Genomic DNA, 12861 nt, shown 5'->3' with positions numbered 1-12861 from the left:
GTACACTTTCTCAAGCAATGTACAGGTATTTAAGTATAATTCCAAGGTACTGGTACTTCAGTATTTTCATTTGGTGTGACTAAAATTATTCTTTTTTTCCTACAGTTGTCTGGCAGCTGTAGATACTGGTCATACTGCATGATGAGCTCATAAAATACGCATTGCTGTAGATTAAGATCATAAACAGTATTAAAGGTAGTTTGACTCAGCACCATGTGGATCAGGCTACGACATGAAAATACTCCTCACATGTTAACACATGACATATCTGAAAGGGGCAGTGACTCATAACAAGTATTTTCACTTTTGAAACTTGCCAATACTTTTTGGCTTGTACAGTTTTGAAGGCAAGCTTTAAGTATTCTTTACTTTGAAGTTATTTCTGGTGTAATCCTCAAAGGCATTTCAGGATAACTTTGTCTGAGTGCTGCTCTAAAGACAGAAAGCTCTTTAGTCCAAAGAAAAGTCATGTTTATGCTTTTGGATTATTCTGCACAACTAATCCTTTCGCCTTTAATCCAAGTTACAATAAGCACCTACTGTTTTTCATCACAATGCAACAAGTCACCCACATAAAGGACCTTCTAACTTTGCAAGGAGATGCAAAGCAATGATGCATCACAACTCAAAATATAGCTTATACTGCCACCTCGTGGTGACACATGATATTATATCTTTCTACTGCCTGTTGGTCTCTGTTTGAATTCATATTTTGCTTCTTTGATGTAAAACACAACGATGACTGAAGTAACGGTTGAAGTCAGTCATCTCCTACAACCCCTGCTCCTTTTATTATGGAGCTTCAGCATGAACTGACATGAATATCAATTAACTTCAGAGGTGGAAAGCATTATACATTATACATGACAGAATTCCCACCCACTTCAGAATAATTCAATCTCCAGGAGAGCCTCCTCATTACTTCATACCTAAATTCAAAGATGCATCTTGCATATTTTATCTGGAGTCACTGAATGATTCACAACATTAAGGAGACAAACAGGATGCAACAATTAGAGACTTTTGAGAGGAACTTTACTTCTTTATTGAAGAAACAAATGTTGTCTATAATTTGATTTATTCAAATAAATTTTTAAACATGTTTAATAAAGTCATATAGAAATAATAAATACATATAAATAACTAGTTTTTCTGAAAAATGATCTGGAGCTCTGTTATTCACTGCTTTTGGAAGAACCTTTTGTGGTTCCACATAATGCTGGTTTGTAATTCAAATTACTTTATTATCAAAGTGATATTTGTTCTGTTCTGCACTCATTAAATCCTACACACCGTTGGAGCAAAGCTGGGCACCAGTGACCCAAAACCAAATAGCTGAAATATTAAGAGCCCTGTTGAAAATAGCACATAATTAAAGCTGCTTGTGCTCTTTATATTGCAGCTAAGAAATAATATAACCCTCATAAATGCTGTGCTGACTTAACAGCCTTAAAGACTAGACTCTACATTTGGGATTCTGTATAATTTTATTATTTATTAGAATTTTATTTAGTGTCTAAATGGATATGTAGCCTTTTGTATCAAGCCTTTTGGGTTTCTGACAGACTGAAGCAGATTTTTATATTTTTGATTAATATTGATCAAGTACAGTTACTTCTGATATCTACTGACTGTGGCAGGACATTTTAATTCAATGTCAGATATGAGAATATTTAATTGTATATTAATGGACAAATGGTTTATGTCAGACTTTACTTCTAACACCCTGACTTATGATTATTTCATCACATATTCCTAATATAAAGTCAGAGAAAATGAGAAAAAAACAATTTTGAAGTAATTCTATTACTTTATTTCATACTTCATGTCAAGATATCTTTTTTTCATGTGAAGTTATGCCTCATAACAAAAGAACGTGTTTTAAAGAACGAAGACAAATCGTGGCTCACAAAATAAAGGCGTTCTCTCATAATATTCTTTACAAAGTCATCTTACAACGAACAAAAACAAGAACAATGTCTCAGTTGTAACAGTACGATAGATCAAAGTTCCTCACTAAACTTTTGACTTGAACCTAACTGTGACAGAAGAAAAAAAGTAAAAAGAACAGAATGATCTGTACACACAAATACAATTTAGCTCCTGAGATTCTCCGTGGGACAGAGTCGCTGCTCTAAACCTGCTCCACGGCAATGCAAGCACCAGTGAGAATATTCTCCCTTTTGAGAATTTCAAATGAAGTCAAATGGATTTAATGTGGCGTTCCTTATCTCTGCTTTTGTTGAAAACAGTGCTTAAAAAAAGCTGTATTACAAGCCACTCTTGTCCCCTGATGCAATTATTGCAATGGTGGAAGATTTGGAGCAACATCTGACCCTGTCATATACGACTGGTGACGTGAACAAGTGCCAAAATGAAACTGCAACCAGAATAAAGTCTTAACTGCATCTTCCTGCGCTCGCTTGATCCAATCACCACCACCTTTCTCTCTCTTCTTCTGTTCTTTGAAGGTGTCTAATGATCAGGAATGAAAAATAGTGACCAGAGTTCCTAGTTAAGCTCATTATAAAAGTAGATATGATGTGGGGTTAGTGTATAATCATCTCTTGTTCCACAAGGACAGTTACAGGCAATCACAACGACTCTCTCTCTTTAGTGACTGAAAACTTTGGTGATGCAGAAACGGCTTGAGATACCTGAACACTTCACTTTAATATTGCTTTGACAAAAGTAATCATATGCTGTACAATATTTCACTGACGGCACCACCGTTTGACACGCGTACATATGAAGACCTGACAAGAAGTTGGCAAGCAAATATTTATATATACACAGGAGAGCTGCAGAGACGGCTCTTATGTGGTCTGCTGTCAGGTTTTCCCTACAGGACAAAGACAGATGCTTTATGGCTGGTACTATTACACTGTTTACATTTTCCACCACCACCTCCCTATCTTACATTTATACACACCAAAGTGAGAATATTGGTTTGAGGGGGAGGCGTCTTCATACCTCACTTTTTTCATCTCCTCTGTCTTTTCTCATATGCCTTCCTTTCATAACTTCCGCCACGCAGCTAGAGATAGACTCTGATCAATCGGCAGTTTTTTTCCCCCTGACCCTCGCAGATCCAAGATCTGGGGTTTTGGACGAAGACAAACCCGTTTCCATCTGTTAGGGAGATCTGTTCATCCAATAGATGCATTGGAGACGAGTCCTTCTGTTCTGTGCCAAAGCCAAAGTCCCAGTTGACATATCACTCAAACAGTCTTCCATAATCTGTCCTTTTTTATCTGCCAAAGAGTATGATGAAAAATCTGTTATCCTAACTTAACCCACAAACAGTTCCCCTCTTGCTGCTGATTCAGTTCTTCCCCATTTAGAAAGAGGATAGGTGACATGTTCTCCACTGATGTCCTTCACCACCTAGTGTCCGTTGGTCTCGGGGGCCAAGGCGGGGGTGGAAGGAGTGGAGGAGCGAGAAGCGACTGAAGCCTTCTCTCCACCAGGACTGGAGACTGAGGGCACACTGTCGGGGACCTTGACTCCGGCAAGACCAACAGGCGAAACCCCGGCTGCTGCCGCCGCCGCTGTAGCTACAGCGGCTACCCTGCTCGCAGTGATGGCAGAAACTGGTTTGGGTTGAGCCTGAAGTCCTGGGCTGCAGATGAGGTGATGCCTCTCCCAGTCTTTATGCTGGCAGAAGGAGCCGCAGTAGCGAGCGGCATTGCAGCCGCTACACGTCTCACTAGCTTTGCGGCCACAATTCCAGCAACACTGAAAAAAAAAAGGAGACAACTGTAAGTTTTCACAGGAATGTAAAGCCGGGAAACAAGTGTCTCACGTGCAGATTTGTGTCTTTATTCGAGTAAGCCTCTGCCAACATAGAAACGTAAACAAGCTGTGATCTTAACATTGACTTATTATCACCTTTTCAGTTCATATGGTGAACTTGTTAGCAAACAGTTGCCTGTTTACACATCCAGCAGGTATGGAGCAGCGTATTCCGGGTAATCTGAGAAAGTTAAGTCCAATATTTACCCTCCTTTGAGCTCTGTTTTGCTCTGCATCATCCCCTGAGGGAAATATTCACACTAATATAGCTTTTTAGCTGCTAAAGTCTCCACTATGTCTTGTTAACTGGATGTAAAAAAAAAAAAAAAAAAAGAATCTGATGTGCAGAAACGCTCTTTTCAATGCACTTCTATCTCCACAATATCTCTGCTCACCTCACTGGAATCCTCCTGTTCATTGATGACCATGATGGCATCCTCTTGAGCCTTCCTCTTTGCCTCAGTCAGAGTCTTTTCCATCTTAGCCCTCTCTGCAGCAATCATCTCAAAGGCCTTCTGTTCAGCCTCTGCTACTGCTTTCTGGACCTCATCCATGGCCTGGCGCTTCACCTCATTCACTGCCTCTTCTATATATCAGGGGAGACAAGTGTTTTAAGTTGAGCTCAGCTTGTTTAAAATCTGTAAAAACAGACCACGGATCAGCACACAGCTGTTACGCGTGTTCTATCTCCAATACATTCATGTCTTGCCTGAAATACATTATGATTACCTTTCTATCCAACATTTTTTTCAATAACACGTCAGTAATTTCAATATCAAAAAGGCGATTCTTACCAGCTTTCCTCCAGATCTCATCTGTAACGTATGCTGAGCCTGGCCGTGGAGCAAAGTCGCGCTGGGAGTCTGCGGGAAAGCAGAGACAGAAGGGATTAGCACCTGCCAGGGCTTATAAAGATATTAAGATGATTAATTGTTAAAACAATGGTTGACTTTGTGACTGACGGCTCAATCAAGGTAACAGGTGCTCATGAAGAAAAGCCAGAGACAGGCAGTGATATTATCTTTGTCATCTAGTCTTATATTTTGTGGTCGATGCAAACAAGTCTGCGTATCTAGGCCACACAACTAACGTAATTGTTGTTTAGCAGAGTCTTGGACTGATCTGTGATCTGACAGCTTTAGAAAGGAATGTGTTTGGCTTGGAGGGAATTGCGGACCAACAAGCTGTGTCAACATTCTGTCTGTTCCCGCAAATCTCTCCCTCTCCCTGCATCTCAATTCATTTGTGTGTCACTAGCAGGCTCTGCCTCTCCAACACTGCCGCCTGGCTCATCTCTTCTTTCCCCATCTCTGATATCCTCCGTCTCACCACCGCTTTCCCTCTTTTCCTTCCTTTACATCCTCTCCCTTCAACCAAGCCTGCATACACCCTCCCTGCCGCCATCTCCACCCCCACTACAGTCTTCCTCAGCCCGAGCCCAGGAAGGCAGGCAGGCAGGCAGGCTTCCCGGCTGGGGGCCCAGATGGTGCTCTGGCGAGTCAGCCAGCTCTGGGTCTCTGAGCCTGCAGGACGGCAGGACGGTCCTTCTGTGGCCGATATGGCCGAGGCCAGTCCTGGCACCTGTCTGTGACTATGGACCAGCAGGGGGAAGGCAAGGCTGGCACTGAAAGAGAACCGTGCCAGTACACAGCAGACTGGGGGACTAACTGTGGAGGGACTAACACACTGACATGTGACTTAGCTGCAATTCTATCAATGACCACTAGACGGTGTACAGGGTATGAACTAGAAGACAGGCTGCCCTGGTTGGTGTTCAGACCTTTTAGTATCATGCAATTACACCTCAAGATGTTCAGATAAGTATATCTTATTAAGAATACACTTAATTTAATTTCAGGTTTTGTAACAGGCTTAATGTAACTATCTAACCTCCGTGTCCCTGACACACTTTCCTGCAAATAAATATTTTCTTTTCATGATCTGAGACTGATGCTCATCTGTGATCACCAAAATTTGAAAAGAAAACTTTCTCATTTACACTTGAGGTGAATGGAAATTCATTGATGCTGCTCAAATCAGTGTCCAGCATCCAAAACTCAAATCATGGGGCACACAAACAAAATTCTATTCATTCTCATGCTCTTGTGTGGCACAAGTATAGGGGTGGATATCATGTAAAACCATCTGCATGGCTAGACAGTACCATCGGGCTCAATACATTTTTTGTAATTTGGGTGAAGCGACCCTTTAAAAGTGGAACAACGAACTGATTCTCATTGGTTTGGCTTCATCCCAGGTTTCATGAAGCAATATTCTCTTGTGCAAAACATTAGGCGCCAATCACAGACATGATAACAAAATTATTGGTCTCTGCAGCGCACCAACATAATTGAATTGAAAACAGCGGTACCCACCCGGCTCTGCAGAGTGTGGGCTGTGTGTCTTGGAGAAGGGAGCGGAGCCCGAGCCTCCTTTGCGTGCGTCCTCCTGCTCGCTCGAACGCCGTCTCCAGTAGTTGAGCTCCTCGCGATCTGACTCCTGGCATCGTCTGAGCACGCTCACTGACCTCCGTGTCTTTTCCACCATGTCCACAATGCAGTTCAACACCTAAAAAGGATGAAGAAGGACACACAACATTTTATTGACTTTTGCTTTTAACTATTTCTGAAAGAAGTATAACCAAATCTTATAACTACTTAAAATTAAATGTAATTTGAGGCCACTATGTTAGGGGAGGGTTATTGCTTCTCAGTGAAACTCTGACTTCACATGGCATAATACTTGATCTGTTTTACTTGTAAAAAAGTGTCTAAATCTTCATAGCAAAGAACCAAGAACCAATTATAACATTGCCATGACTTGAAAATCATCCCATTTAGTAGCAAAACACAAATGCCTCATTGCAATGCAAACCGCCCAGATGTGCTATAGATGTGTCACTGCTTTCATGCTGTGAGAAGTTAAAACCCTCCTTAACATAGGACCCCAGTAAAACAAATTACATTCTTTCGATATCGCGAGCCATTAGCAGTAGTGGTGCTTGTCTACAGACTTACATGGTCCAGATGCCTCCATTCATCAGCCCACTCTCGGTCTGTCAGTCTGTGGTCCACTGGCTCCTCGCGGTAGCCTCCGTTAGTGCCTGATTAAAACACACACACGACAGACCACAGGCCAATGTGATTAACATTCTTCTTAATGTAAGAGAAGCCACAAGTGACAGTAAGTGAGTGAAAGGTGTGGCAAATCCGTGCTTTGTTAAGAAGACAAAAACTTCTTAACTTTTCTTTACAATTTGAGATACAGTAGCTTCATTATTTCGCCACAAAATATCCTGTGATGATCATAAATTTGGCTCACATTTTCCTCACATAGCAGAAGAGACATGGCTTAAAAGTCAAAAAGGCAGCACCTACTTACATCCAGAATTAAGAGTGACAACTTTAGACAAGGGAATAAAAAATAACAAAAGATGCGAGATGGACTGAGGGATTGTAAGCGAGGAAAGTGCGGTGAAAGAGAAAAGGAGAAGCCTGTGATGCAAAACAGACTTCCAGTACCCAGAGCCTGCACACATCTGGAAGTCAGCTGTCAACCACACACACACACACACACACACACACACACACACTCCCCAAACTGCTCCCTTAGCACCTCCCCTCCTGGAGCTCACAGCATTCCAGTAGGGAGACACTCAGGCTGAGTGGAGTGGCTCCACTTCTAAACACAACCAGCCGGTCTGACACTCACTGTGGACCATTACAACCATAAACACACACACAAACACACACAACACACACACACACACACACACACACACACACACACACACACACACACACACACACACACACACACACACACACACACACACACACACACACACACACAGTAATTTACTGAACTATCTGATTCCAATTCAGTTATTACACAATACTATGACTTAAGCAATATCTAATTGTACATTTAACAGTAATAATAGTTTGCACACACAAGCTCGTGCTCATGCAGAGCCCCAAAAACGTCTTGATACATGTCCATACACACTGACTAGAAAAGACTCAGCAAACCACAAACTCTTAAAAACAAACAGCCATCAAGAGGCCACATGCACACTAGGCCTGCTGAAGAGAATAATGATTTCCTCTCACACACACACACACACACACACACACACACACACACACACACACACACACACACACACACACACACACACACACACAAGCCTTCCCCTCGACCTCTTCTCTACTCCTGGTTCTCATCAGTGTTCATCAGTTCAAAGCAACGAGTGTGTGGACTGATGTGTTTATGTGTGTGTGTGTGCCTATGAGTTAAGTGGCGGCAGGCGGGCGGGAGGCTGTCAGACAAGGGACTAAGGCCTCGTAAACACAGCACCTCTACCATGAACATATCAAGGTGTGTTTCTGTATGTGTGTGTGTGCCTGTGTCTGTGAGCTACTGCTGTTTCCACTGTGTGCTGACAAGCCCCAAATGGAGGGTAGATATACACCAGAGTAGATCCAACCCTCCCTGCCTGGACAGTATGGCTCTGTTTATACACACACGTGGACTCCAGAGATATACGGGGACGGCTACACAGACCACCCGTTATCACTCACAGAATGTGTGTGTGTCTGTTTTCATGCAAGTGTGGTCATTTCTAAATGAATCAGCCAGTTGCATTAACACTGCTGTGAGGAACCAAATTACGGTTTTTGGTGTTTAAGAGGTGCAGGAATCTTGTTTCTTGAATAATTTGAGTTTACATGATCCGACTGGTTGAATGTCCTCAACAATGTATAGCAGCCTGCAGCTATCATTTATTACCGCCACAGAGTGAGAGAAAGTGGGAGGAAAAATAGATAAATAATGTCTTGTTTGTTTGTTTTAATGAGCTGAACTTTTCCACTACCACCAGCCATGAGATTGAACATCTCATCATGTCAGCAGTAATTAACTTTAAATCTGAAGGGAAAAATGACTCAAGGAAACCTGGCAAAAAAACAACTTAATAAGCATAACTTTGCTTCAGCATCACGTACCAGGGAGCCTGGGCCTGTCTTTGAGCTCACGGATCTCCAACATGCGTTGGCTGTGCTCGCGGTGTAGGATGTGTGGTGCTGCGATGTCATCCAGGGCGTAGTGCTGCAGGGGTGGCGGGGTCGGGTGGAGCTGGGTGTTGAGGGGCAGCGGATGGGCAGGGCTGTGTCGGGGAGCAGGGCTGATGGTGCAAATTCGTTTTGCGGCGGGCTCCATGGCTACGGGTGGACGTTCGTGGAAACCATTCTCTTTACCTCTGAAGAAGAGAGGGGCAGTGGGTGGTTAAAACATGAGCAGTGGGATGAAGGTTGTATATGCATGCTTCCACTAATGATATAAGTTGTACTTTTATCCAACCTGCTGGGGCTGTGTCTCTTGGTTACAGCATCAGGAGGCTCCATCAGCAGCTCAGAGGAGTCTGGAGAGGAGGCCATGGTGGTGCTTAGCAGGAGATGCTCATGCTGGGACAGGTATTGGGCTGGGGTCTGCTTGGCTGCCCGTGCACAGTGGAGTAGCTCCCTCTGCAGAAGGGGCAGATTTGCCTGGCAAGAAAGAAATAAATTGTTGAGGAGACATCCTAATTTGCAGAATTAATCTAATTCCCAGTCTAGCGATTAAGAAGAGAAAAATCAAGAAATCTTCCTATATTTGATAGAGAGCCTTGTTGTACCAGGGTAAATGTCCGTCGTCTGCCACTCACATATCAGTCATAACCTCACTTACTCATTCAGAACACACACAGCAGAACTTGTTGTACACTGTAGCTAAGAGACACAGTGTAGATCTGCCTCCTGGGGACCGTCTGGCTGGGAGTGAGGGGGTTTGGGGGGGGGGGCATTGACTCCCTGAGGTCTGGCTGCAAGACTCAATTTGGGTCTGGGTGTTGTTCTGTGGCTGCCTCCATGGTGGCTGCGGCTCAAATGAAAATGGCTCAGTTTTCTAAGCTGCTGCTGAAGTTGGTTACTAACCGCTTGCACGCGGAATAAGTGCTGAGAACAATATGCTGCTCACAGCATAGATATGCACCATGATACAGAGGCTTATGAACTTAGAAACATTTCAAAACAAATGATACACAGACTCCACTTCTCCCTCATTCCTTACCTTCTTTTTATATATATATTTATCTGTGACTGTCTCCGTCCTATCTTTCCATCTTGCTTTTGTTCCTTGCATTTCCCTAATTAGGAACAGACTCTGGTGTGTTTGCAATTACACCACTTCCTCACTCCCTCTTCTCAAGTAACCAACTAAATAACCATACCGTTCTCATTTTGTGGCTCTGACCTTCTCGTATCACAAAGCACTTTCAACCATCATCTAGCAGATTCTGTAAACCTAGACCCCTTTCTCCTTTAATCTGACATTTTCAACTAGCTATTACTTACAGCATCTCTGGCGCTTCCATCTATTAGTGTACCTTCTTCACAAAGATGCCGATACCTCCACTTTATGGTCTACTCTGTATTACACCCCTGTGCTCTCTTTTGCCCGTCTCCCATGTTCCTCTGCCTCCCTTCTTTCCCTGGGGCCCCAGCTAGCGAACACATGTGCTGTGTGTCAGTTGAGCAGAGGGCTCTCTGGGGTTCAGCGGGGCGGATGCTAGATTGGCGGCGCCTTGGCAGCTGAATGCTCTTTTAACGGGACAGCGGCTCCATATGGCGCACTGAAACCCATAAAAAGGGAAGGGAACGCTTTATAGGCATGTTTCACACTTCCGAGTTCCCACTTTTCCCTCTCTCCTCCTCACCCACCTCTCTCGCTCTCTCTTTTCCTCTTCCTCACCCCATGACTTTGTCCCATCTGTCAATTTCTCCCCCACTCTTTCTCAAGACAGACTACTCTCAAGGAGTTGGAATCAAGTTGTGGGGACCCCACCCCCTCGTAATAAATTAGTAGAAGGAGGGGGAACAGAGGTTTCTTGTCTCAGCACTCTAAGACAGACAGATGGAGGGGCTCCAAAGGTGAGTAAGAGGTAAGTGTGGAAAAAGAGTAGATTTTGACTGCTTGAAGTTACAGCGGTACAACTGACTGAAGATTTATGGGCTGCTTTACGGAGGGGAGCTCCTAAAAAGTATACTCTTGCAGACTCCCCCGGTTACAAAAGGGGCTCAAGAGGTTGTTTAACACACACACACACACACACACACTCATCTGTTGCTTGTCAAGTTAACACGCAAATCTTGATAGTTACTTTGAACTGCAGAGAAGCCGTTTATTCAATTAGAAAACCTACACAGATGCCTATTTATAGACGACCGCATTGTGTCCTGGAAACACGGCGATAACGTTTAATGAATTACTTTTCCATCATGACTCACAAGCTGTCATGTGATTGCACATAGATTATCCAGGTCATACTGAAAGAGGGTTGTGCTGATGTCAAGGACCTTCTCTTTATCACTTGTTATTCTGTGATTAATAATGCAGCATGGTTGACAACCTCAGCCAAGAGTGATGCTTTTACCAGGGTTACATGATTCTGATAGGCTAACCATAGGATGTACGGCTTAACTGAGAGGGGGAAGAAAAACACTGCTACAAAGAAAAGAGGAAGTAATCCAACCGAATAATGCAAAGCAAATATAGGAAGGAGGAGAGGAGGTGTTTACCTTGAGAAAAGGAATAACAAAGGGCCGCAGGGGGAAGTTGGTGGCCTCCTGAAGCCGTGAATGGAACTCCTCAATGGTAACTGTCGAATTCTAGGAGTGAAAGTGAAGTTCAAGATACAATTATCAATGCTAAATGTCAAATGTGGGTAAAACCCCTTCTGAAACAAAGTCAATCCAAGTCATGAAGATGAAATGTCAGATTTTCAACAAGACGTTATTGTTAACATGATAGCGAAGAACTTACCACGAGGGCCAAAACTAGGCTTCGGACGCTGTCTCCAATCTCAGGAGAGATGTCGTTGCCAAACTGCTGCAGCGTGGTCAGGAAACGCTTCAGCTTGCTCAGCTGGCGAGCCCCACAGGTGGCCGGCAGCTGCTGGTTAGCCAGCGATGAGGAAGAGGAAGAGGATGGTCCGTTGCTGTAACGCTGCGGTGGAGATGGCACGGCATTAAGGGTTGGTGGGGAATGATGATTCCCATTGGTCACTGGGGGAGGAAAGGTGAGAAAAAGAGGGGAGAAATTAGGACAATCCCTCCTTAGAGTGGACATATGCTTTCAACCCACTTATTTATTTTCAGCTCAAACAAGTAGACACTCTGGACAAGAAAGAGGTCAAGAGTGACCCTTACATGCTGTGGTGGAAAAGGAGGCCGGGCGAGGGCCGCTGGGGTTGACAGAAGGCAGGGGTGGCATAGTGGAGCTGGCGCTGCTGCTGCTGGGGGCTGATCTGGAATGAGTCTTAGCATCCACAGGAGAACCGGGCATGGCAGGGCTCTTCTTCTCTCTACTGTCTGCAGAGAGGGAGGAAAGAGAGGTCAGCTGTCGGTCAAAAACCACAACGCTTTTAAAAAGGTTGCTGTCCTGTGGGCACGACAGTGAATGAAAATTAAAACCAGGTTTTTACAGCTTAAATCTCACTCCACGTATCCAAGTTGATAGATAACCATTTTATTGAAAATCATAGAAATTAAGGAATTGACTCATTAAAGCGTCCACATGAGAAATAAAGAAGCAAATAAAAAGCCCACTTTTCCTTTCCCTATCAGCTCTATAGTTTAAATCAATGCAAAAACTTCAGGTCTGTAGCCACAAAAGAAAACAAAAATGCCCACCCCCCCAACCCACTTCACATCATACAACACATACTGCCAGGGCATCAACCACCCTGCCCCCTCCATCAAAGAGCCAGATGTCTAAAGTTTAGCCCCTCACTCCCGACCATTCAGATCAATAACAGAAGAAATACTGAAGAAGCCTATTGTGTGGGAGAAGAATGCCCCCTCATTGAGCTCCCCAGCAAATAGGGGAGGGGGGGGCAGAAAAAAAATGAGACAGAGAGAGAAAGGGACGAGGCTATTTCACGCTTTACTAACAAGATCGGCAAAGCTTTTGAATGTTAAACGCAACTTCTCAATATGCTATTGCCGCTGAATGAGACCACCAGATAAG

The 12861-nt window shown here is 43.7% G+C and overlaps 1 protein-coding gene across 2 annotated transcripts; it reads right to left on the bottom strand.

Moving 5' to 3' along the window:
* Positions 1-3387: 3387 nt before the first annotated feature.
* cbfa2t2 (CBFA2/RUNX1 partner transcriptional co-repressor 2) lies at positions 3388-12216 on the bottom strand. Of its 2 annotated transcripts, XM_070902729.1 has the most exons (11): positions 12042-12195; positions 11656-11897; positions 11412-11501; positions 9157-9341; positions 8802-9055; positions 6813-6898; positions 6167-6363; positions 5206-5210; positions 4590-4658; positions 4191-4381; positions 3388-3738 (listed from the first exon to the last, which is right to left on the bottom strand). In XM_070902729.1, the coding sequence occupies exons 1-11, from the start codon at positions 12175-12177 to the stop codon at positions 3388-3390; spliced, it is 1806 nt and encodes a 601-aa protein (XP_070758830.1). In that variant the 5' UTR covers positions 12178-12195. The 2 variants fall into 2 exon arrangements, with proteins under 2 accessions (XP_070758830.1, XP_070758829.1); XM_070902728.1 differs by lacking the exon at positions 5206-5210 and having other exon boundaries at positions 6171-6363; positions 12042-12216.
* Positions 12217-12861: the final 645 nt, after the last annotated feature.

This window comes from Enoplosus armatus, chromosome 3, assembly GCF_043641665.1.
Source record: "Enoplosus armatus isolate fEnoArm2 chromosome 3, fEnoArm2.hap1, whole genome shotgun sequence".
Lineage (NCBI taxonomy): Eukaryota > Metazoa > Chordata > Actinopteri > Centrarchiformes > Enoplosidae > Enoplosus > Enoplosus armatus.
The sequence above is the reverse complement of the archived record's forward strand: the minus strand, read 5'-3'. Positions and strand labels throughout refer to the sequence as shown.

Coding starts and splice junctions, on each gene's coding strand:
- cbfa2t2 (XM_070902729.1), bottom strand. CDS start 12,177: ATGCCCGGTTCTCCTGTGGATGCTAAGACTCATTCCAGATCAGCCCCC. Junction 11,898..12,041: donor CTCCTTTTCCACCACAGCAT/GTAAGGGTCACT, acceptor TTCCTCCCCCAG/TGACCAATGGGAATCATCAT. Junction 6,899..8,801: donor AGACAGGCCCAGGCTCCCTG/GTACGTGATGCT, acceptor TGTTTTAATCAG/GCACTAACGGAGGCTACCGC.